Source organism: Dunckerocampus dactyliophorus, chromosome 2 (genome assembly GCF_027744805.1).
Source record: "Dunckerocampus dactyliophorus isolate RoL2022-P2 chromosome 2, RoL_Ddac_1.1, whole genome shotgun sequence".
In the NCBI taxonomy this organism is placed as follows: Eukaryota; Metazoa; Chordata; class Actinopteri; order Syngnathiformes; family Syngnathidae; genus Dunckerocampus; species Dunckerocampus dactyliophorus.
Genome location: NC_072820.1, coordinates 50,158,483 through 50,184,812, shown reverse-complemented (window position 1 = coordinate 50,184,812; position 26,330 = coordinate 50,158,483). Strand labels below are relative to the sequence as shown.

Sequence of the window (26,330 nt, the reverse complement as noted above, 5' to 3'; positions counted from 1 at the left end):
TATTGTCATTATTTCTTTTGATTTATTGGAAATATCTGTCTTGATTGCAATTATTAGATACTGTAGCTGATTAAGTTAAGGTGGGAGGTGCATTTGGAATAGTTTAGTGTTTTTCATTTCCATTTATTCATCATATTTTTTTTCTTTATTGTAATATTTAGGTTTTTGTTTTATTAGAATTCTTTTTATTGTGAGCAGTTTATGTTTATTGTAATGGTTTATTTATCATAATGAATGTTTTATTGTAATCATTGAGCTTTTTAAAGTAATTATTTGTTTTTATGTATTTTGGATTTATGTTTTCACTTTAATTATTTTATTATTTATTTTGAGCAGGCCCTGCCATTGGCTAGTGACCAGTCCAGGGTGTACCCCGCCTCTCGCCGAAGTCAGCTGGGATAGGCTCCAGCATGCCCCTGTGACCCTAATGAACAGAAGTGGCATAGAAAACGGATGGATGGATTTTGAGCAGATATTTACACGTATTGCAATCTTTTTTTTGTAAACATTCTTCTTTTCTAATTCTTGTCATGAAGAAAATGTTGATGATTCTAATTTGGGGGGTTATTTATCTTTACTCCTGCACCCATCTAGGTGCTTGTATAGAGTGTAGCCAATAATACGCTGATAAACATTGACGAATTCAGGTGTGCACGTGTAACACGGCCGTTGGTCAAAGGCCACTATTTAGAAAAAAAAAATAAAGTGTACCATACGAGATAAAAACGCATAAATTCTTCTTTTCCCAAACATATTCTACAATTCATACAGAGCTGCGGTGCAGTCGGGAAACTAATCTGGATAAAAATGAAGCACTTTTTCTCCCCGACTTCCTGTTCTTGTCGGTTAGTGGGCGTGGCTCGCATAGGACACGATCGTGCGCCACGAATTCTGCCTCGCAACAAGTAATGACGACGTTTATGTACGTTGTTGCGTCTGCTAGCTAGCCAGCTAGCTCCCATTTTTCCACCCACTTGTGTGGTGTTGAATGACTCCTAAAAGATTAGTGTGACAATTTGGTATTTATTGACACACAAGGCTAGCTAAGCTAAGCGCTGGATCGCCCTCCACCCCTGTTGTGTTGTTGAAGGTTCAAGTGGGGTGACCAGCGTTGCTAAGACTGGAGGGTCACAGATTTCGTACGCATAAGAGTCTTATTATTAATAATGCTAATACGTTTATCCTCACTAGCCAAGGTGAACACCTGCTGCTCCTCTTGCTTGCATCATCACATTGTTAATCTCACACACGTAGCACGAGTACAACTAACAAACCAATCGGGAGCAAGGCAGCAAGGCACGTGACACCCCGCAATACTGTATTTGGTTCTGAACGCTCGCGGTGCTGTTTCCATGGCAACAAGTGAGGGCGTTGCTGCCTCACACAGCAAAAAAAAAAAAAGTACAAATAAAACATTGTGAATTTTTAATAATGACGTTTTAAAAAATGACTACTGTACTGAGCACCGCAAAAAGGGTCATTGGGAAACTGCATGGATGAATACGACTTAGTGGCAAGTTTACACATACCGGGTTACATCGTTTATGTCGTTACGTTGTTCGCGGTGCAAAAAATGCATACATGTATCATTTATCATTTCTTTCACTCGTAACATATTTTAATGATGTCATGTTAATAGCAAATAATTATACAAAACATTTGATTGTTTTAATAGAAAATATTCGTATGTCCTTCCATTTGTGTTAAATAACTTAAGATCACAAACACCTGATTCTTAAATAATTATGATATCAAGGAAAAATATAAATATAAAAATATGGATCATTCTGATATCGTAGCTATTGTAGCCTGACAGAAAATGAACATTTTGAGCAGATTTAGGCTTTTACAGCCTGTGGTCTTCAACTTTTGATCAGCTGATAAACAGCCGATTTCAGTTTAATGCTTGTTTTCAATCAACTGCTTTTTCAAAGTGCTTTTTGTCTCACCCCCCCTTCTTGCGTTTGCATATTGTAGCTCTACTTAAAACCTAATTAACATCCAAATGTGCAAAATGAAAATTCTAGCCATTTTTCAACTGGTCTGAAGATTTCGACCAGGAGTGTGTCAAAATGTCCAAAAAAGAAATAAAAAAGCAAATATTTTATGAATATCGCTAACACTACTTCTTGTCTTTTGCCACTTTTTGCGTTACTTGCTGCTTCAAAAAACCCCAAACCACCAACTCTAAATTATGCACAAAATAAAATAACCTTCAACAAGTAAAAAAACAACAAAATGAAAAGATTTAATTCTAAATTATACGACACAATACATTTACGAGACAAAAGTCGTAAATTTACTAAAAAATGTCATAAATTTGAGAATTAAGTCGTAATATTAGGAGAATAAAGCAGTAAACTTATGAGAAAAGAGTTGTAATATTCCAACAATAAGGGCTAACATTAGGAGAATAAAGTAGTGCATTTACCACACCTTTGGCCTTGGCTAACCGTAATATCAGGACTTTATTCTTTATTCTTGAAATCTCAGATTTGTTTTTTCCCAGTTTGGCCCTAATACGACATAAAATCACGCACAAAATAAAAAAATAAAAAAAAATCACCAACTATAAATTATAACAAAATAATAAAAGAAAACTACTTTCCCTACATGATCCCAAAATAAAAAAACAAATTACAAAAAAATCAAACTCTAAAATATCCCAAAAATAAATAATAAATAAGTGTTACTCATGCATAAAAACACGGGAAGTCAAGGTGTAATTGTACAATAAACTTTTAATAAATAGCTTCATTAGTTTCCCATATTTACAGAATAACCACCTTGACTTAATGTTGCCATTCTCATTTCTTGGCTAATTTTAGGCACACAGAGAGAAAGAGGAATATTTGGGGGGGGGGGGGGGGGGGGGGGGGGGCGCACACAAATCACACGGTCCTAATTAAAAACAAAACAAAACGGGAGCAGTCGTCAGCAGGTGCGTGCACTCACTTCCTGTTTCACGTACTCACCAGGAAGTACCACCATGACGACCAGGAAGTACCACCATGACAACCAGGAAACCAGGAAGTACCACCATTACGATAGAAGCTCGGCCATGAAGTCAACCTGTGTGATGTCAGCGCAAACTGAGGAATAAAAAGTGTGAAAAATGGGAATAAAGTCACGGCGGAGCTGCGTCGCACAGGTGGGAACCAAAGGTGGGGGCGGGGCCAACTGATACTGTTGGGGGTTTCCGATTTGGTCCAGTTTGTCAGAAGTTGATTAAAAAAAAAACAACAAAAAAAAACCTGAAAGGATATCAAAAGAAAACTTGTTGGAAATAAAAAGGAAACGTTACATGCAAGAAGAAAAAAACCCCAAATGTTTGTGAAATGCTTGATGTGTGAAAGGAGATGGACGTCGGGGTTCCTCAAAGAAAGCATCATTTAGAAAGGCTATACATATTTATATATAAATAGATATAGCTAGATTACATCTGATTAAGACAAGACAATGGAAATGACTCAACACAAAGAAACGAGCACATGTTCCAAAAATAAATTGGCACAAATATGTTTTTACAGTCAAGTAAGGAGATGTGAAACGTTGGCTCACGTGGCTAACCATGTGTACACTGAAATGCACTTCGAGACGGCGCGCGAGCGTGCGTTTAAAGATGTGGAGGGGACACTTGTGCGGCAGACTGAGGCCACCTGCTGGCCGTGAGAGTATCTGCAGCGGAGCAGAGAAGCCTCCCCTGTACTGTAGTAGTGCACGTGTAGCATCAGCACAGAGCACCACAGGAACTATTTGAATTCTTCGCTGTGTTTCAAACAACATGGTGGTCATTGGGAAAACAAAAAAGAAGCTCCGATGGGAGCGATAGCATCAGATCACAGAGCCTTCTCAGACCGCGGTCATCATACAGGTTGCGTAATATCCACGGATCTATGTGATTCTATAAATCTATTTCTATTAGGTCACTTCAAGGCAACGTTTGTTTGATGAATGAAGAAAAAAACTAAACAAAAAAGGTGCCGACGCCTCCTTGCTTGGGAGGGAGAAACAAAAGAGTAGAGTTAAATGTGAACGCTGACAAAGAAGGAAAGAAAGAGTGGTCTGCTTTTTGGATTTCCGCCATAAAAAGTTAGTTTCCAGGAGGGGGCGTGGCCTCGCACGCTCTTCTTCTTCTTCCTCAACAACAGTCCTGTTTGTGCTGCACAAAAACAAGTCTTATATGAAAGTGTGTTGTGTGTGTTGGGGGTTGGGGGGGACCCCCTCCCCCCAGGCAGCGAAGGTTATACGCTGCTGTCCTCCAGCAGTGGCTGCTTGCCCTCGGCGCCGCTGCCTTGCGGGCTGTGGGAGTGGCTCTGTGCCCCGTTGCTGTGCTTCTTGTAGGCGCCGGGCCGCACGCCGGGCCCCGTGTGCTCGGGGATGAAGAGCGCCACCAGCAGGGAGAGCAGCACCGAGCAGGCGCCGAACAGGAAGGGGGGGCCAGGGATGATGGCGCTCTGGAGGGACGACAGGGAAGCGCACGGCACGTGCACACGTTATTCTGACTTCTCTCCTGGGCCCAGGGAGGGATGGGCTCAAGTACGTTGACCTTTTCATATGATGAACTCCTTCAATGCCAAAGACGTTTTTTTTTTTAAACCCCACCACTTATCTTTTACTTTTTTTTGCCAGTGTGGCAAAAAGAGGTGATAACGCAAGCGCACAATAAAAGAGGTGACTTTTCATGCAGGTTTAAGCCATAAAAGCGGCCACAAGGTGGCAGTAGTGCATCTGATTGGAGCTGGCATGGCTCTTTTGCATGTATTGACAGCAAGGAGGAAGTGAGAGCGTGGAGGAGGGTAGCGTGCAGAAGGTCACACATTGGAGGGAAATTTTACCGCACAGAGTTTAGGTGCAAATGTGAAAATTGTAAATAGCTGATGGTGTTATATTTGTAAATAAACACTTATTTGGATGCTTTTTGTGTTGTGGTATAGTTGTTTAGATATTTGAGCGGTCACAAAAAACAAAACAAAATTTGTGTCAAAGCAAAAGTTATGCTTGAAATCTATTTTCACAAAAAGCTGGTTTTCTCCCTTTTAGTTGGGAACTGATATTTTCCTGAAACTTTCCTATGTTCCACTGCTGATTTCTAAAGAAGGGAAAAAGGTAGAAACAAACTTTGTGTGTTTTCTTTTGGTAAGTTCCACGTGTATGTAGCCATGGAACACAATATTCTGTGTGCCTTGAAAGATCAGTCGGCACTGAAGGCTTGTCTTTTGGCAATGAGTGAGTTCAGAGGGAAATGGATATGAAGTATTTAAGGTATTTCATGCTAGCCAGCCCTTGCGCCTCAAAGTTTGCCCATCCCCGGGCAAAGTTGTTACTTTCTATTTTGAAAATCTAGTTTTAGACCTGTGCGGTCCCGTTGCCGACACTCACCTCGTCTGTCGGGTTGGCCATGTTGGATTTGGCACCTTTCCCCGAGCCGTCCGTGTCAGTCAGCTCCACATGGAAAAGGTAGAAGACAAAGCCATAGAGCGCCGGGCCCAAGCCGTTACAGAGACCTCGGATGCCTGTGATCATGCCCTGGACCACACCTGCAGGGTTGCAACACATTGGGTAAAAACATGCCAGGTCCTGCATTTGTGGACAGAGAGGCCTCACCTTGTTGGTCGGGATCGGCGTTGCGGGACACGATGGCGCTGATGGCCGGGAATGTGATGCTGGACATGGCCGCCACGGCTCCAGCAGCCCACATCATCCTGCAACACACAGCAGAAAAGTCGCTTGATTAGGGACCAAAAAGGGGGAGAATGACGTACAATTACAATAAAGCTCTAGAGTATTTATAGTGTGTGTGTGTGTGAATTTCTCTTGGAGATGAATAAAGTATTTTGAAAACACAAAAGTCATATTTTTGCAAGAGAAATGTTAATTACATTTTTACTTAAAAAAATACTTTCTCTTGTAAAATATACACATTTACGTCAGAATATTTTTCCCCTGAAAATAAATACAATCAAAAAATGAAATCTTGGCATTAGTCAAGCATGTTATTTCATTTCCAGCTAACAAGAGTCAAGTTGTGCAATGCTGCCCCCTAGCGGTGGGAGGTGGCGCTACAACAACATTGGGAAGAAGACGGAATGAATCCACTCGTCACTATTTGGAGCTCCCAGGAATCCCAGATGTAAAGTCAGCATGTAGAAGTTCTCCTATTTGCGTAAAGCAGTGCAAACCAAGAAGAGAAGGATGCTACTGACCAAGGCTGCGAGCCGAAGCCGTACCAGGCCAGCTGGAGGATCTGGAAGCCCAGGCCTAGTAGGATGGTGTTCTTGTTCCCGATGGAACGCATCAGGACCCCTAGAACCACAGTCTGGCGGGAAAAAAACATCACACAGAGTCCTTACATTTTAGGAGGCGAGGCTCAACACTTCATGATACTATGTCATGTTATGTAGTATGGAGCACTAAGCACCATGTTATGTAGTATAAGCACCATGTTATGTACAAGTAGTGCAAGTACCGTATTATGTAGTATGGAGCACTAAGCACCATGTTATGTAGTCTAAGTACCATATTATGTAGTATGAGTACCATGTTATGTAGTGTGAATACCATATTATGTACTGTAGTATGGACCACTAAGTACCATATTATGTTGTATGGAGCACTAAGCACCATGTTATGTAGTGTAAGTACCATATTATGTACAAGTGTAGTATGGACCACTAAGTACCATATTATGTAGTATGGAGCACTAAGCACCATGTTATGTAGTATAAGTACCCTATTATGTAGTATGAGTACCATGTTATGTAGTATGAATACCATATTATGTAGTATGGACCACTAAGTACCATATTATGTTGTATGGAGCACTAAGCACCATGTTATGTAGTGTAAGTACCATATTATGTAGTATGGACCACTAAGTACCATATTATGTTGTATGGAGCACTAAGCACCATGTTATGTAGTGTAAGTACCATATTATGTAGTATGGAGCACTAAGTACCATTTTATGTAGTATAAGTACCATATTATGTTGTATGGAGCACCAAGTAGCACATTATGCAGTATAAGTAGCACATTATGCAGTATAAGTAGCACGTTATGCCGTATAAGTAGCACGTTATGCAGTATAAGTAGCAAGTTATGTCGTATGGAGCAGTACCTGAGCTAATATGGAGAGGATTCCCACCACGGCGATAAAGGCGGCCACCGTCGCTGATGAGAAGCCGATGACCTGATGAACATTTAGATGTTTTGTTTGTTACTTCCTGCAGGCAGCAGCAGCTTCTCCTACGTCCACTCTTCTATTTAGGCCATCAACACTGACATTTGTCTTGCACACAGACGACAGGCACTCAATGGACTAAAGAAAAAGAGCCAAGGCGAGCACGAGTGCGTGACTTGTTGGACCTGTTTATCTGACACTGTTTACATAAACTAAGTGACTTGGAGGAGTTGTGGTATTGGTTCTGATGACACGAAATGAACATCCTTGCACAAAGTTGCAATTTTTTACACACAAGTGTCACACCCAACACAGTCAACATGAATGTTACATCCAATATTCAGGCTTTTTTTGAAGCTGTGGTGGTGGGCTACATGGGAGGTGTCATGCTGTTGCTGGGTCTGCCATTTTTTATTTTTTTTTATGACTTATTTAACTTTAAACAAAAACAATCTAGCTACCTGCCGCCATAGAGGCAGCGAGAGCCAGGCAAAATGTGTAAACAACGATGCCACAAAGTGGAATGAGACTGAAACGTGGGCGATCACACACGCTGGCATGGACAGGCTTAGCCTGTGACAAGCTGGCATCAATTGACCGTCTATCTGCTCACACGTGCGAGTGCCAACAGTTAATACGTGCTCATTTTTAAAGTGTGGCGGCTTTTATTTTGTCGTGTTGCTGCGCCACAATCAATTAGATGTAGCAGAAACCCTGGTAGTGCTGCATTGTATCAGATCGTGCACACAAGGAGGGGTGGTGTTACCTGTCTGAGATACAGGAAGAAGCTGGAGTACTGGCCCGCCTCGGGCAGGTAGGAGAGAAAGACTGTGATACAGATGAGCAGCACTGTGGAGTCCTGGCCCACTTTGCGCAGAGACTGCAAGGCAATAAAAAAAAAAAAAGGCACACGACAACATATGACTTCACCATCCAATCCTACAAGGGATGCTCCCATCAGGGTTTTATGCTGCCCATTCCGATAGCGATCATCAATGAGTGAGATCGACCAATACTGACCACGTGGATTAACCGTCCAACTTAACTGCTAGCGAGCAAAGAGTGTAAACAAAGACGTGAGAAAAGCGGAACAGCAATATGTTTGGTCAGGGAGTGTGATGTCAAGCAGTCAAAGCGAAGCCATTTCCAGACTAGCTTGGATCCTCGTGACAAAGTACGACCCTTGCCGGCTCAATAAGGGTGCCCACATGTAGGGTTTTTTTGTGATCGGCTTTGACAGGCATTTATCTGCATACGTTGATCATGTTTTTTTTGGGTTTTTTTTTAATGGAAATCGGCCGATATCGATCGGTGGCCGAGCATCTCCAATGCATGTGAACAAAAAACCTTGCCCAACCTCCGCCAGGGTTGGGCATCGTTTCAATTTGAGCGATTCCGGTTCCGATTCCGGCTCCTAACGATTCTCGATTGTGATTCTTTTCAGAGGCAGTGTGATAAAAGCTTGAATGATGTAAATGAGGCCGCTAACTAAAGTTCTTGGATGAAATGTCTCCATGATTTTATGAATTATATGAACTTCTTACGAAAGAATTTCTCATGCTTGAACTTGAACATAAATAATTTGAAGTCTCTTTACATAGGACAAGGGTCGGCAACCTTTAGCATCAAAAGAGCTATTTGGGCCCGTTTCCACTTTGAACAAAAACAAGCTAGCTAGCTGCCGCCGGAGAGGCAGCGAGATCCAGGCAAAATGTGTAAACAACGATGCCACAAATTGGAATGAGACCAAAACGTGGGCGATCACGGGGGGGGTGTCAAAAACAGGGCACGCTGTAATTTGTACCCCGTGAATGCGGGGGTGTTTAATGCTGTAAGCGGTGCACCCTCCTTTGCGTGATACGACGCGCTGCAAATGTTGCACTGCGCCGACCATTCATTTTTTTTGCAGAATTTCAGCCAAACTAGCGAGCGCCGTCGCACACTGTCCATGTCTGAAATGGATGAACACAAACGCTTCCTGACGCTTCTTCCTCGTTGGTGTTATGCAGCCATTTATTTCCCCGGTCGGTGGGCCGGTCAATCAGTGAACGTAGGGATAGACATAAAAACAACAAAAAAAAATGAAGGATTCCAGGAGAATCGGCTGTACATATTGTAGCATGCCGCTCCACAGCCGTTTTTGGAGTGACTAGCTTTCATCAGTACAGATGGTTGTGCTAGCAACCATTAGTGTTGATAGCATGAATTCCGGTGGTGAAATCCCAAGCATAGCACAGGCTGACTCACGGCAAAGGGATCGGCCTGTTCCCAGGAGATGGGCGCTCCCCACGACGCCGGCCTCATCTTTTCCGGCAGGGACTCGGGCACGGCCACCAGGATGAAGCAGATGTCCAGCAGCGCGATGGCGGTGGCCAGGATCACCACCAAGGTGTCGCCGTAGGCCTCCGACAGGTAGGCCCCGATGGCCGGGCTGGTGACCAGACTGGCGGCGAAGGTCGCCGACACCTGAGGGGGAGGCGAGGGAAAGCAAGTAGTTCTGGTTCATGACTGTGCCATCATTGTGGTGCTGCTGATTGTCATCAAGGCAAACCTGTTTGAATAATAGCTTGGCTTTTTCCCACTTGTGACTTAGGGAATAGTTTTTAAACCCCAGCCAGTGGAATTCATGTGCTGGTAATTGGAAATGCTAAAGATACATCTACAGAACCGGATCTCATTGGACGGTGCAGGTTTACCTAATGGGCTTCCTTACCAAGCCGTACGCCGTGCTCCTCTCGTGCTCCTGCGTGATGTCGGCCACGTACGCAAAAATGACGGAGAAGGTGACGGCGAACACGCCCGACATGGAGATGACGGCAAAGTACCACCTGAAGGAGAGAACGCGGGTCAGGGCCGACAACGGCAAAGCATTTGAAAAGCATGGCGCGGTCACTCACCACGGGCTGATCTTCATCAGCGGAATGGGCGCACATGTGAAGAAGACTGTGAGCAACAGGAAAGACTTGCGCCCCCATACGTCTGACAAGGCTCCGATGAGGGGGGCGCTGAGAAATGACAGGAGACCCTGGAGGACAGGAAAATAACGGAGGAGGCAAACATCAACAAATGGCAGGAGTTAAGGCAGGGATGTCCAAAGTTCCACCCTGGGGGGCATTTGCATCCCACAGCTTGTATTTTATATATTGCATTGAACAGCTTACAGTGCTTCCCTCAGGACTGCAATCTACGTGTGGTGTGACACGGAGGTGGGGAAGTGCAAACACAAGAGAAGCAAAACAAACATGCTGTCACTGATCACGGAGCTGCCTAGGAGTGCTTTTTAGATGGGCAGCAGCAGGAATAGACAAAAGACGTATGTTCATGTCTCACGTAAGGATTGTGGATGATGGGCAAAATTCCAAAAAACGTTTCTTTTAAAGACACACACACACAACATGACAGATATTACACTACATGTAACGTCTTCTAAATACCTTACATTTTAGCCATTCTTAGGATTGAAAATGCTTCCTTTGGCCCAAGAATGTGTACAATTTGCTTATAAATGCACATGATTTGACTAATGATAGGCCGCATTCAACCACTAAGCGGTGATCATTTATTAATGTACTTTAGAGTGAGGGCGCCATGTTCGAACCGCTGACTGTACAGCTGAAAACAACACAGATAGACGAGGCCTTTTCCACTGGGACTGGTTCGGAACCTTTCTGGAGCTGGTTCTCCAAGCTGTGCTTTTCCATTGTCATGGTTCCACAAATAGTTGGAACTGAAGCGGTCTTTTTTAGGTTCAACTCTGGCTCCAAAACGTGCTCGGTCGAGTGAGTGAACCATGTGCATAACGAGATGGGCGGGGTTACCTAAAAAAAAAAAAAAGAAGTCCGCGAATTACGCTCATCTTTAAACGCTGCATTGCAACTCTTAATGGAAAACGCTCCAAAAACATGAACACCAGAGGACACCCGCTGTCTCTTGTCCATTTGGACATCCGAAGGACTGCATTAGAAATGAGAAATGGCGACAAGAACCATGCCAATCCTGGAATACATAACAACCTTAAGCAATTAAAGAAGGGCTACAGAGCCCAGAAGAAAGACCTAGGCAGGGGTGCCAGTGGTCGGAGGAGAGTTATGTCTTATTTTGAGAAGTTTGGGGCCACATACGCCGGCGTGCCAGCTTGCTGGTGAATGCTCCATCCATCCATCCATGTTCTATACCACTTCTCCTCTTTAGGGTCACGGGGGCATGCTGGAGCCTATCCCAGCTGACTTTGGGCGACAGTTGGTACCTGAAATGTTTAGATGGCCAGTACGGTGGCCACGGCCGCCATTGGACAGCAGCACTTCCTGTGAGGGGGAACTACCGCTGTAGCTATGGAGCGGAGCATCTGATGTCCCACTGAAACTAACGTCACCACGGTACACCACGGTCATGTCTGCATGGAGGTGTTGCCTTTTCTCTGGCGGGAGTCGAGTGGCAACCAGCTTTGAGGCGCACTACCGCACCTACCGTACCTACCGTGCTGGGAGTGTGACCCACAGTTACACACGCGATACGGCAACCGGATCGGCCCGATCCCGTGGCGGAAGCCGATATTATCCGATCTTCAAAATACAGCGCATCGGCAGCTGATCCCGGGACATCCCCAATAATAAGCAAAGTTTGGAGACTGCGTGTTATTATTGCGCGTTGCCTACCTTGACACCATGGATTAGGCCATTCATCAGGAATGTATGATGGGGGAACGTCTGGTGCAATACCTGCACAACAAAGACAGATAAACACCACGTCATCCCATACACAAGCTACTGTGTTCTACAGCTACAATGTTCTACTGCTAGACACACAGGCAATCATGCTAGCTAAGCAGGAAACAAAAGAGGACTGGACTCAAAAAGGCCTTGGGAAAAGCAGAGGGGTAAAGTGGAGTTAAAAAATACTAAAATCAATGAAGGTAAATGTTGGTTGGGTCACTCGTGTCATTGACTTCTTAGCAGTACTGAGACAGATCCATGTCTGTCAGGTTGGGGATGGAATATGAAAAGGACAATAAAAAGCCAATAGAAATGAATCAAGTCAACTGCAACAGGATGTGGGCAAGACTTGTGGACATGGCTAAGAGGCCCTCTCCCCTCCCCGGAGACTCTGCCTAAGTGGATTCTGTTGCCGCTGGGTACTAATGAAGCAAAAAGCATCCCTTTACATCCATACACTGTCCTCTGATTGAGGGGAACAAATACCCAAGCACTGGTGCTACTGAAGAGGGAGCAGCAATGTCCTCTGCTGGAAGGCATGCAGAAACATGTCCCCACCCTCTGCAGGTCTAACGTCTTCCCGTCTGTGTACAACTACACAGGGATTATACTACTGTTGTATGCAAACATTTGGGCACTCCTGACAATTTCTATCATTTTCATGACTTAATGGATATTGGATCTATTATTTCATACACAACTTATGGACACGCTCATATTTCAGGAGTGAAGTGAGGTTTATTGGATTAACACAGGATGTGCAATATGCATCACAACAAAATAGACAGGCGCAGACATTTGGGCACCCCTGTCATTTTGTTGATTGGAATACCTCCATCTATCTCGCACTGGTTATTTGGAACACAACATTTGGTTTGGTGAGCTCTTTAAGCCTTGAATGTCAAAGACAGGTGCGTCCAATCATCTCAGAAGGTAGCCAAGGTGGCCACTTGAAAGTCGGCTTTCTCTTTGCATCTCCTGTGAAGAAGACGGGCGACACGGGGTCCTCAAAACAGCTGCCAAATGACCCGAAAATGAAGACAGTTCAACGTGGTGGTTTACGGGAAGGCCACCAAAGGCTATCTCAGGAGATTTCAGCTATCACTTCCCGCTATGAGGAACATGATGAGGAAATGGAAGACCACAAACACAGATGTGGTAGGCCTGGAAAAATATCAAGAGTGGCAAAGCCCCCCCACAGTCCACTCCAAACAACCACAAGCATGGAGAAGCAAAAGGAGGCTCTATGAAACATTAATATTCATTTTTCTGTCTTGTGTTCATCCAATAAACCTCATTCGCTGCTGAAATATGACTCTTATATGACGTATGAAAAGGATTTATAAATGAATGAATGATGGAAAGTGTCGGGGGTGCCCACACCTTGGCATACGCCTGCGCGTACTACAATCCCACCTCCCGTTTAAAAAAATAAAAAGCGCATGAGCAAAACTTACTGTGAGCATGGGGGTGGTGAGCAGACCCCATGCGAAAAACTCCAGGAAGATGACGACCACGGCGTGGTAAACACTGGGCTCACCAATTCCCTGAGGCTGCACACAACACACACAATAAATATGTTCAGTTACGCCATGCTTCACTATTCTGCTTCATAAACATGGCATGACCGGCTGGGCTCCCAGCGGGTGAATAGCAAATAATCTAATAATATCATTCATTATATTTATTCTAGTTTTTTTTTAAATTAATTTCAATTTTGTCCGATTTGATTTTTATTCTTTTTTATTCTACCTATTTTAAGTTACTTTTTCCCCTTTTTATTGTAATGATAACATGCAGCTGTATCGATATATGTATGTATGTACAGTGGTGTGAAAGTGTTTTCCCCTTCTTGATTTCCTTCTTTTCATTGCATGTTTGTCACACTTAAATGTTTCACATCAAACAATTTTAAATATTAGTCAATGACAACACAACTGAACACAAAAAGCAGTTTTTATATGAGACTTTTTATTAGTAAAAGGGAGAAAAAAAGCTGCAAAAGGTTAAAAAGCCATTACTAAAGCTTTGGGACTCCAGCCAACCACAGTGAGAGTCATTATCCACAAATGGCCAAAATACGGAACAGTAGTGAACCTTCCCAGGAGTGGCCGGCCAACCAAAATGACCCCGAGAGCACAGCCACGACTCATCCAAGAGGTCACAAAAGACCCCACAACAACATCCAAAAAACTGAAGGCCTCACTTGCCTCAGTTAAGGTCAGAGTTCATGACTCCACCATAAGAAAGACACTCGGCAAAAACGGCCTGCATGGCAGAGTTCCAAGACCAAAACCACTGCTGAACAAAAACAACATTAAGGCTCGTCTCAATTTTGCCAGAAAACATCTTGATGATCCCCAAGACCTTTGGGAAAATACTCAAAAGTTGAACTCAGAGACTCATTGCAAGTTATGGCAAACGCTTGATTGCAGTTGTTGCTGCTAAGGGGGGCCAACCACTTATTAGCTTTAGGGGGCAATCACTTTTTCACACAGGGACATGTAGGGTTGGATTTTTCCCCACTTAATAATAAAAAGTTTCATTGAAAAACTGCATAAAGTGTTGGGTTGTGTTGTCATTGACTAATATTTACATTGGTTTGATGATCTGAAACATTTAAGTGTGACAAACATGCAAAAAACTAAAATCAGGAAGGGGGCAAAAACTTTTCCCTTTTCTCTCCAGTACAGCACAACTACATGACTACTATTATTCATCACTATCAGTTTTTATTTTCCCCTTCACATTTGATGAATAGTTTTCTCATTTACTGACAACCCCCCACCCCCACAACCTTCCCTTCCTCTTGATCAAAAATGTTACTTGTCGCATGTTTCAGGTACTGCGTTGTATAACCCCCACGTATGCACAGTAAACAAGCACTTAATAAGTTCATCACTGCTGTAAATACACAATGTTTGCAAACAAAAAACACTGTATGGCGGCCACAGCTTGACCCTGGATTGATTGATTGATTGATTGATTCAAGTTTAACGATACTATCAACACAAAGTGTCATGTAAGTGTCTGGACCTTAATATGTGAAGTTATTAATGACAAAACCTGTTTCAAGGGAGTGTAATCTATCAATTTAATTAGGGAGTAGAGCTTGTAGGATAGAAACTGTGATCTACTTTACCGGGAAAAATTCCCTACTCTTTTCGAACAGAGAAGTACGGTAGGTTCTTTAGTGTTCAAATGGTGTGGCTTTTCTTTATACGGGACGGCGGCTTAGTCTACTCTGTAAGACTAGATACTGAATAAAATGGCCTGCCAAAGGGCCTGTTTCCATTATCTAAAACCTAATAAAAAGATTTATTTCTTTAAGAAACTCTATGATGCATGATCGTGGAACTTGGCTGAACAAGGTTTTCAGATCAGGTACATTATAAAAATTGACACGGATGTGAGCAAACTCAATGCATTCAAGAAGGATATGTTTAACTGAGAGTGTACTATTACATGATGTACAACGGGGAGGGTTTTCTGCTGCAAGTAAATAGGAGTGTGATAAGCGAGAATGACCAATTCGAATACGAGTTAGCACAGCGTCTTCCCGTCGCTTAGCTAACGGGATTGTAGTATGTGGTTCGATTATAGGCTGATGTTGGTAGAGTTTGTTACCGGGATTTAAATCCCATGACGTTTGCCACTTTATTTTGATGTATTCATTCATCTTTGGTTTGAAGTCTGTATAGGGTATCTTCATTTCTGTTACAGCCATATTAAGTGCCTCTTTTGCTAACATATCAGCTTTTTCATTCCCTTTGATACCTACATGGCTCGGTATCCAAACAAAAACTACCAGTTTAGATAATACACCGACTTTGTATAATGATTCTCGTAAGTGTACAATATAGGGATGTTTAAGATCTCTACACTGTAAAGCCACTAGACTAGATAGAGAGTCTGTGAAAATAACAAATTGTTTTCCATCAGTGTTTTGTATTTTACCCAAAGCCATTTTCAAAGCCAACAAGTCGGCAGTGTATATGGAAGCACTGTCTGGTAATCTAACCTGTTCTTTTATTGTGCCACTCATACAGGCTGATCCTACTTTATTGTGATCTTTTGATCCATCTGTATAGATAGCATGGTAGTTCCTATATTTGTGTCTTATTTCTCCAAATCTATCCAGGTAGACCAGATCACTTGTAACGCCCTTTTTGAATGTTGCTAATGTCAAGTCTATTAAAGGTTCGCTGATCACCCAAGGAGGAATATTGGGTACTAAGGATGGAGAAATATCAGTGGTACCAAGAACTTGCATTAGAGCTTCTCGAACACGAAAGCCAAACGGTTTGATGGAAGATGGTTTAAAATGGTCGTAAAAAAGACGGTATTGTGGTCTGAAGGTATGTTCATACGTTGGATTTAATGGGTTATTCTTTAATTTGATTGCATAGTTAAGAGATAGTTTTTGATATCTTAAATGCAGTGGAGGCTCATTTGCCTCCACATACAAGCTTTCCATTGGAGAAGTACGAAACGCTCCAAGGCAAATTCTAAGTCCTTGATTTTGTATTGGGTTTAACTTATCAAGGTAGGACTTTTGAGCAGAGCTATAAACTGCACAGCCATAATCAAGTTTTGATCTGACTAAAGACCTAGAGAGACGTAGCAGGACAATGCGATCCGCACCCCAATCCATTTTAGATATTACCTTTAAAAGGTTTAAGGCTTTACGGCATTTTTGTCTCACATGATCAATATGAGCCTTAAAGGTTAGCTTGTTATCAAATACCAGGCCAAGATATTCTGTTTGTTGAGTAACCGGGATGACAGAACCATTTATTTTAACTTCCGGGTCAGGGTGTAAAGACCTTTTATTGCAGAAGTGAATGCATACCGTCTTTGTTCTTGAGAAGCGAAAACCATTTTCATCAGTCCCCTTTTCGATTCTATTTAGGCAGTTCTGTAAAATTGTTTCTATGGTCGGCATATTCTCCGAAGAGCAAGAAATACAAAAGTCGTCCACAAACAATGATCTGTCGAACCGAGGAGTGACAACATCCACAATGTTGTTGATCTTTAACAAAAACAAAGTATGCTACCCTGAGGAACTCCCATTTCTTGATTGTATAATTTTGAGAGGCTCGATCCAAGGCGAACTCGGAACACTCTATTACTGAGGAAGTTTTTAATGAAAGTCGGCAGTCTGCCTCTTAACCCAACATTATGAAGATCTCTCAGAATACCATACTTCCAGGTGGTGTCATACGCCTTCTCAAGATCAAAGAAGACAGACACCACATGATGACCTTGAATAGTGCCATTACGAAGAAAAGTCTCTCGTCGAATAAGCTGATCAACAGTACTTCGATTTTGTCGAAAGCCACTCTGAAATTTGGTTAGTAATCTTTTCCTTTCTAAAAACCAAACCAACCGAGTATTGATCATTCTCTCCATTGTCTTGCAGAGGCAGCTGGTCAAAGAGAGAGGCCGATAATTTGTTGGTTTTGATGCATCTTTTCCAGGCTTTGGGATTGGAATAATGAAACGGGAAAAACACCCGTTCTCCAAATTCTATTAAAAATATCCAATACAACTGAAAGGGACACATCAGGCAAATGCTTTAAAAACTGATAATGAATATCATCTCGACCAGTTGCCGTATCGTGAGATTTCTTGATTGAATCTCTCAATTCGGCAATGCTAAATGGGACGTTGTAATCGTCCTCATTGTTTGACAGAAAATGAAGATCCTGACTTTCAGCTTCATCCTTATAAATTCTAAATGTTGGGGAATAGTGGTCAGTTGATGAGTTATGTTCAAATTCCTGTGCTAGCAAATTCACAATGTCGGGCCTTTCTGTACATTTATTTCCATCTGCTTTTGTTAAATAGGAAACAGAATTACTTATGTACTTTCCACTTATTTTTCTAATCATTTCCCATACTTTGTGAATAGACGTATGAATATTCAATTTAGAAATATAATTCTGCCAAGACTGTCTTTTTGCTTTTTTAATGATGTTGTGAGCTTTAGCGCGTATCTGCTTATATTTTTGTAAATTATCATTATTCGGGTGTTTTTTAAATGTCCTCAGTGCTTTTTTACGGTTTTTTACAGCTTCCTTGCATTCAGTATTAAACCAAGGATTGTGTCTACGAGGGGAAGAACTTGATTTTGGTATTGTGCTAGTAGCTATGTTACGTAATGAATGAGAAAGAAAGTTAAGTGGATCTTCTGCATCTCTGAGTTTGTCATGATTTATATTTAGTGAACATTGTTCTGAAAAAGCATTCCAGTTGGCTCGGTGGAGTTGCCAATTTGGAATTCTTTCTCCTGGTAAACACTTTACTAGTTTCATAAAAATAGGAAAGTGATCACTGCCACATTGATCGCTATGTACACGCCACTGAAAATCCATAAAAACTGTTGGAGAGAAAATAGATAAATCGATAGCCGTCATTGAGCCAGAGGTCGGGTGGAGGTTAGTAGCAGACTTATCGTTCAAAAGGCATAAATCTAAATGTTCAATCGTCCGTTCAACAATATTACCAAATCTGTTTACATTTTGACTACCCCAGAGGGGATTGTGGGCATTAAAATCGCCAACGAATGAAAAGGGTTCTGAAAGCTGGTCAACCAGACTATCCATTTCTGTTTGAGAGAGTTGAAATCTGGGTGGAACATACACTGAACATATAGTAAAGGTGCAATGCAGTGTTACCTTAGCTGGGATAGCTTGGAGATTGCTTTGAATATCCACAATTTCATGTGGAATTCCCTTTTTTATTAAAAGAGATGAGCCTCCGTTAGGTCTACCATCTACCACAGAATTACTGAAGGTGTCGAAAATGTTATAATTCCGAAATGATATATTGTCAGACAACCTCAGGAATGTTTCCTGTAAACAAATAACAGAAGGGTTGTGATCATACAAAAGACGCTTTATTTCCTCATAATTTGGTTTCAGACCACGGCAACTCCATTGCATGACGGCTATTTCTTTATCATTACCCATTTAAGTATTGTCTTTCTTTTTGACAACTTGTATTTTGGACGTCTGAGTGGTGGGGGGAGTCACGTCCATATCATCTTCCCCCTCAATTGATAGAACTTCATATTTATTTTTAGTAGTTAAACTTTGTGGCACATGAAGCTTTGGCTTAACACTTTTTACTTTATCTGTTTGCTTTTTCGTTTGTTGGCCATTGCGAGCTGCACCACTACCAGAAGCACTTCTGGCAGGAGGATGTCGTGACAGGCTTCGACTTCTACTATTTTCATTTGTTTTCGTCTGTCCTTTTTTTGGTGATCCCTGTTTGTAATTTGGGGAATGGCCTTTGTAGTAATTGTAGAAGAGTTTTTCTTGATCGGGACCGGAGTACTACCCGTTACCCAGGTAAGCTCCGTCTGTGCAATTGCATCAGAACGGGGGCCACCTGTCACTTTCTGGGGTCCCACTGGAGGGGCCAACCCTGCCTTATCTGCATAGGTGGTGCCGCAATTGTGTTGTGTCTGAAGGCGCTTGCGAGCTTCGGGGAAAGAAAGATGGTTTAAGGTCTTTATTTCTTGAATTTTTCTTTCCTCTACCCACTTTGCACAATTTCTCGCGTCAGCCGAATGTGATTCACCGCAGTTCACGCATTTAGGTTGGCTTCTACAGTCGGAAGCCACATGTCCTTCTTCATCACATTTCACACAGCACTCCGGCCTTTTACAATATGTTTTGAAATGTCCAAGCTCATCTAAACTTTCGTCGTTATCACAGTTTACGAGTTCAGGGCAACGGATAACTCCCTTACAGGAGTTCAGAGTTTTGTGTGCAGACACCTTTACTGGTATATTTACAAATGTCTCTACCTTCGATAAATTATGTGCTTGTGCCATCCTGTCCACTTCCACCAGTATTTCCCCACATCTTAGGCGGGATATTGTCCTAACAGATCCGGCCAGCCCCTCAATGCCTTTGTTAATCGCGAAAGGCGACAACTTGAGTGGCTGGTTCGGATCGCTACCTTGAATGACCAGGAATCTTGGGAAAGATTTCTGGTCCTCGTTAAAGTCACTTGATCTACTTCTCTTCATTTGTTTTGTTTTAGATGTCATATTGAATGATGTAGGATTCAGTACCATTGCTCCCCACCCACCACCGAGCCCAACAAGGGGACGCCATATTTATAAGGAACAACATCTTATACTGACGACAGGGATACAGCAGTACTATACTCTGAACGTAATAAGTTACACCCAGATTGACCTGATTGAGCAGCTGCCTTCTAAAATACAAATCTAGATAAAGATGGTTAATTCACAGTTATGTAGATTACAAAGTAATATAAATATTAATTAATATTAATTATGTTACTTTAGTTGTATTTTAGGGCTAAACACCACCAGCCAATTGGTTATATCCAGGCCTATATAACCACCCGACTAGATGAATCCACGGCCAAAGTGATGTGTTGCTTCAGGAGGACCGCAGTCTCACCATCCACTCAATCACCAGGATCCCTTTCTCCACCGACACGGGTCGCAGTCCACGGCAAACAGACCGTCCCACTTAGTCGCCTCTTACGACCTGCTGGGAGTACAGCGGGCCTATTCTACACCCCGAACCTGCAGAGGTATTGACCCTGGAACAGACTATTTGTGGCTCCATGACTGCAAACACGTTGTTCAAGAAATCACTTTGCGCTGAACCGGGGTATCATTGCTTATCTTTTTTCTTTTTAAATAAATTGTCTGTTATAAATGAGGAAGTAAAGGCGGCGTGGCAGAGAAAGTGGCGCCAACAACTCCTCCATTGTCTCAGTCTCCTGTTCATGCACATTGCAAAAACGCATTCTCATGTACTTTTGACTGGCGTACGGGTTAGAATGGAGGGCTCCGTGGCTTGTTTGGGGGGGTGCCGAGATAACAATGACTGCAAGCAAGGGCCCCCGCTGGAAGCCTGACACACACACACACACACACACACACACACACACACTGTGCAGGGTGAGCACTCGTTGGCAGTGAATATAAGCGTTTGTAGTTCTTTTCATTCGGCTCTACAAGCTAGTCCATCTTTCTTCCAGTCATTCCGTAGACAAACGCTGGCACGTTTGCCTCACCGGCATGCGTCTTTAGCTCGCCTCTTCATTTAATAACAACATGCACTATTTACATGTGCACATACAGTATAGTACAGGGGTACCTCGGTTAACGTCCGCCTCGGTTAGCGTGTTTTCCGGTTAACACCCAAGATTTTTGCTAGAATTTGCCTTTAGCATCCGAAATGCCTTCCGGTTTGTTAACGTCACCACCTTGGATCACGCAAAATCTCATGCAGTGCATTGTGGGCCCGTGGGCGCCATTTCTACTGCAACAGCGTTTCTTACAAACTCACTAATTTTGCCGTGTGCGTGCGTGTTTCATTTCCTCCTCTCTCTCGCTACCCAACACAAGAAGGACCGTTTGTGTGGGGAAGTATTTCCCAAGTGGACCACCACGACCTCCCGAACTAAACATGTTGATTCCGTGGCCGGAAAAACACCGGCACAAGTTGGCAGGAAACTCTCCCTATGGAGCGTGAGCGGACGCTAGCTGGCTAGCTTAAATGTTCACTTCTCCATTTCAGACATCCTGTTTGTGACATTGCTTTTTTTGAATGTACAACTGTGCATGTTTAAAAAGCCTTTAACATACCTCTCTGCATAGATTTTTTGTGGCATGAGTGCAGAAACAGTTTATTGCCCTCCAAGCATAATCTCCTCTCAGCCTCCCTCTTTGAAAAACTAGTTAAGTAAAAAGTGTTAAATGTTCAGTTGTCCTTAAATATGTTTGCATCATTTTCTGCATGTCAAACTATAATTATTGTCTATAAAATGGGTTTTGTGTTACCATTTTTGTGTGTCTGGAACGGATCAATTGGATCTACTGTACATTCTTTTCTATGGGAAAATTAGCAAGGGTAGAGTCCGTTTTGGTTTAAGTCTGCTTTTCTGGAATGGATTATTGACGGTAACCAAGGAACCACCGTACTTACTTTCTAATGTTCCGTTTCAGTTTACGCCTGCGTGTCAATGTTTCCCCATACATTCATGTGTTTCCAGCGGGCCGCCACAGTTTGATTCGGTGCTTCCTGTTCACCCTCGCTTGTACATACATACAGTAGATGGCATTCTCACGCTCCTTTTTTAAACAAATACCACATTTTTATGACGCATCTTTTCATCGACATAGGGCTATATTACATGTACATGTGCACATTATTTTGAAAATCAGTGCACACTTACATGGAGCCCAGGAAACATCAATGAGTTTTTGTTTTTTTCCAATCGCCAGTGTGTATTATAAGTGAAACAAATACCCGTAAGTCAATAAATTCATGTTCTGTTGTTAAATCAGGTTGAAAAAATAAAAATCTCCACTCTGGGTCGGAATTTTGCATTCATGTCCAATAATATACACTTGGCATTAACATGCAAACACGGCATTGGTTTCCTAAGATTCACGTCATTGACAGGTGCATATACTGTATGTGTACACTTCCATACACTGCTGCAGCACATAGATATTCTGTATAACACACAGAATTGCACAATGAGCGCAATAGTGCTCCACTATGACTTGCATGCAAGTGAAAGTAAAGCAAGTGCAGCACATTCAAAGCTTTTCACATATACTGTACTGCACTGTAAGTAAGCAACTTACGTTAGCGTAGTTGGATTCCTGCAAAAAGCATCGCATTTGTTGACATCTCAAGACACGTGAAAGCGCTTCGTTGGTTACCTTATGTCGTCTTTTAGGTTGTAAATTAGAGAGATGCAAAGCTACTACCGGAAAGCTTCGCGCAGACATGCCTTGTTTTGACAGCAACCATGCTAAGCTAACACGCTAACACCAAAAGAGCTCCATTGTGACAGTCAGTTGAACCATCGAGTATGTAAGTCCGTTAAACGACCCCCAAAAAACACCGTTCACGTTAATGCATAAGTATAAATCGGTTAAAAAAAATAAGTAACACGATGTGCTAGCTAGATAGCCGGCTAACGTCAACTAACTGGGCGCCTATGTCATTGCCCATCACTCTCACTTTTGAGTACGTTTTGCTAAACATTAACCTGAAAGGAGGTCGGCGGGTTAACGTGCGTTTCGAAAGTCGCGACGGCGTGTTGCACTATTTCGGAAAGCAACGTTAGCTGAGATGACGTGTAAACCAATGGCCAACCTAGCATAGCAAGGCCGCTAACACAATTAGCCACCCAGCTCGTTGCATCCAGCGCCAAGCTAGCGTTTACATTATTATGTAAGTATACAAACAAGTGCAGTAAAACATTAATTGCTTAAAAACGCACACCCAACAATCTCACACCCAAAGACTTTAAGGAGCGACATTCGTTTTTCTCAGCGAAGTTACCCAAGATAAATAAATATTTAACTCACACTTCCTCCATCTTTTATTATAATTTTCTTGGCCAGAAGAATGCTGCGGTTTAGCCGCTTCTTCTTCTTTTTCTCCCCCGTCATTGTTAACTTATGTCCATTCTTGAGCGTCAGATGGTCATCGCGGCGCCTAACAAACGTAAAACAACTGCAAATGTCGACTGTTCATCTCATAACATTCGTCGCCAGACATCAGCGGGCTAAACTAACTACCGATGATGATTTCTCATCTCCACCTCGCTTCTAGCCCTCTTCTTCCGGAAGCAAACACAGCTCCGCCTTTACAATACAAAAACGACTGGCGATTGGTCGCCCGCAGCAAGGCGGCTTCTGATTGGCCCAGAGGAAGTTGGCGGCTTCTGCTTTGCTAATTTGCGGCACAGTGCATGGCGGGTGATAAGGCGGAAATGACATAATGGCAAACCGCGTTTGTTACCGAAAGTTAACAGTCTTTAAACGCTTTTTCCCCTGTTTCAAATGCTAAAGCACACGCATCAAAAGTCGTTTAAAGTCACTTCATAGTGATTTACAGGCAATTCCTAAGATTAGTCATTTGCAGTCATATTGCAACGCTTCTTAATACGTTACTTAAACCAGCAACTTAACCAGCAAAAGAGCCTTGAACTGGTCTCTTAGTCTGAAGTGAGCTCCTGAAATCCAAATATCTTTTGCACCATATTCCTATTTATTGAGATGCACCTGTACGGGGGGGGGTGCTTGACAAACACACATGTAGTCAACATTTTAGTAGCCAAACAGGGAAACGTACAGTATGTCAGTCTAAAAAGCAACCACAGGGATCAGTCATAGCAATAAAAGCAAAATCAAATAACTGTGCACCAATAGTGGTGCCTTCACAATTTGACAACGGTGTTTTTGCACTGTAGTCAGCCTCTTTTGTCCACTCGTACTGTAAAGGCAGTTCATTCATCAAATTAGTACCTTATTAAAAAAAAAGTGTATGTACAGTGTTGAAATACTAGTAAAGTCACATGGCAACATAGCGGTACTCAGTGTTATTAGTGTCCCCTATTAAATACACTTTATCACTTTGTTTCCATAGCAGCACTGACAAGATGGTAAAAGTCCCCCCCACCCCCCCAAATGGTGACACATGGAGGTTTTAACTGGCTTCCTCCTCCTCCTCCTCCTCATCAATGTAAGGAATTTCCAGGTTGTCAAAGCTCCCGCTGAAAGTGTTTCTGTCGACGGCAGACGGGTGTGTGGCGTCCTCCTCACTGGCCTTGAAGCTCTCCGGCTGCTGGACGCCGTGCGGCCTGGGTTCTGTTGGGAGACATTCGGCTTTGTGCGTGGGGTCCGCAGGTTTGTCCCGACTTGGCTGCCGCACGCTCACCTTCGCTGCAGTCACACACGTCACATGACTCAATTCTTTTACTTCATGGAACAGTGCAGTGGTGTGAAAAAGTGTTGGCCCCCTTCCTGATTTCTTATTTTTTTATGTTTGTCCCACTTAAATGTTTCAGATCATCAAACAAATGTAAATATTAGTCAACGCAACACAACTCAACACAAAATAAAACCTTTTATTAAGGGAGGAAAAAACACTCCAAAGCTCCATGGCCCTGTGTGAAAAAGAGGTCCCCCCCCAGTTAAAACATAACTTAACTGAGATGAATTGAGATTTCTCAGTGTGGAAAATGTTATGAAGTCATTTCCGAAGCTTTGGGACTCCAGCCAACCACAGTGAGAGCCATTATCCACAAGTGACCAAAACATGGAACAGTGGTGAACCTTCCCAGGAGTGGCCGGCCAACCAAAATGACTCCGAGAGCGCAGCCACGACTCATCCGAGAGGTCACAAAAGACCCCACAACAACATCCAAAGAACTGCAGGCCTCACTTGCCTCAGTTAAGGTCAGAGTTCATGACTCCACCATAAGAAAGACACTGGGCAAAAACGGCCTGCATGGCAGAGTTCCAAGACCAAAACCACTGCTGAACAAAAACAACATTAAGGCTCGTCTCAATTTTGCCAGAAAACATCTTGATGATCCCCAAGACCTTTGGGAAAATACTCAAAAGTTGAACTTTTTGGAAGGTGTGTGTCCCATTACATCTGGGTTTCAGAAAAAGATCACAGCAAGAGTAAAATATGGTGGTGGTAGTGTGATGGTCTTCAGGACCTGGAAGACTTGCTGTGATGAATGAAAGCATGAATTGTGCTGAAGGAGAATGTCAGGCCATCTGTTGGTGACCTCAAGCTGAAAGCAACTTGGGTTCTGCAGCAGGACAATGATCCAAAACACACCAGCAAGTCCACCTCTGAATGGATGAAGACTTTGGAGTGGTCTAGTCCAAGTCCTGACCTGAATCCTATTGAGATGCTGTGGCATGACCTTAAAAAGGAAAAGCCTCCAATGTGGCTGGATGACAACAATTCTGCTAAATTCCTCCACAGCGCTGGAAGAGACTCATTGCAAGTTATGGCAAACGCTTGATTGCAGTTGTTGCTGCTAAGGGGGGCAACCACTTATTAGCTTCAGGGGGCCATCACTTTTTCACACAGGGCCATGTAGCTTTGGATGTTTTTCTCCCTTCATAATAACAACTTTCATTTAAAAACTGCATAAAGTGTTCAGTTGTTTATTATTTACATTTGTTTGATGATCTGAGACATTTAAGTGTGACAAACATGCAAAAAAAGAAGACATTAGGAAGGAGGGAAACACTTTTCCCCCACCACTGTACATGGGGACAACATATTACGCTGCCTACTGAAAAGGAAAAAGATATATACAGCCGTCCTTCGCTTCATCGCGGTGGTTCAAAAATGAATTAGTGAATAAATGAGCATTGTTTGGTGGTTGACTGTGGCCTATTGGTCGTCAAAAAAATATTGAAAGACAAGTCCTAACGTAGTATTGTGGTCACCAGGCGTCGCCATTTTACATTGATTAGACATTAGCTTAGATTACATTACCTCAGCCATTCTCTATTTTCTGTCATGCCCCCACTGGTGGACAGAAAGGTTTTCGGCAATCAATTCATTTTGTGCTTTTAATTGGATGTTGTTCCTGTCTTAGTTTTCCAC

At 42.7% G+C, this 26,330-nt stretch overlaps 2 protein-coding genes across 6 annotated transcripts in view; both read right to left on the bottom strand.

Moving 5' to 3' along the window:
* Window positions 1-3,228: 3,228 nt before the first annotated feature.
* On the bottom strand, window positions 3,229-23,524 carry mfsd14a2 (major facilitator superfamily domain containing 14A2). Its single transcript, XM_054762673.1, has 12 exons — window positions 23,279-23,524; window positions 13,353-13,448; window positions 11,839-11,901; window positions 10,081-10,208; window positions 9,897-10,011; window positions 9,431-9,649; window positions 7,950-8,063; window positions 7,121-7,192; window positions 6,207-6,319; window positions 5,608-5,705; window positions 5,383-5,540; window positions 3,229-4,457 (listed from the first exon to the last, which is right to left on the bottom strand). Exons 1-12 carry the CDS (start codon window positions 23,360-23,362, stop codon window positions 4,245-4,247), a joined length of 1,473 nt encoding a protein of 490 aa, XP_054618648.1. The 5' UTR covers window positions 23,363-23,524; the 3' UTR covers window positions 3,229-4,244.
* myo9b (myosin IXb) overlaps window positions 23,354-26,330 on the bottom strand; it is a 41,085-nt gene continuing 38,108 nt past the window's right edge. For 2 of the 5 annotated variants that reach the window (XM_054762350.1, XM_054762339.1), the window contains exon 40: window positions 23,354-24,637. In XM_054762350.1, coding sequence (XP_054618325.1) covers window positions 24,402-24,637 — 236 coding nt within the window. In that variant the 3' untranslated portion in view covers window positions 23,354-24,401. The remainder of the gene's footprint in view (window positions 24,638-26,330) is intronic. The other 3 variants (XM_054762360.1, XM_054762377.1, XM_054762369.1) reach the window with 3 other exon arrangements.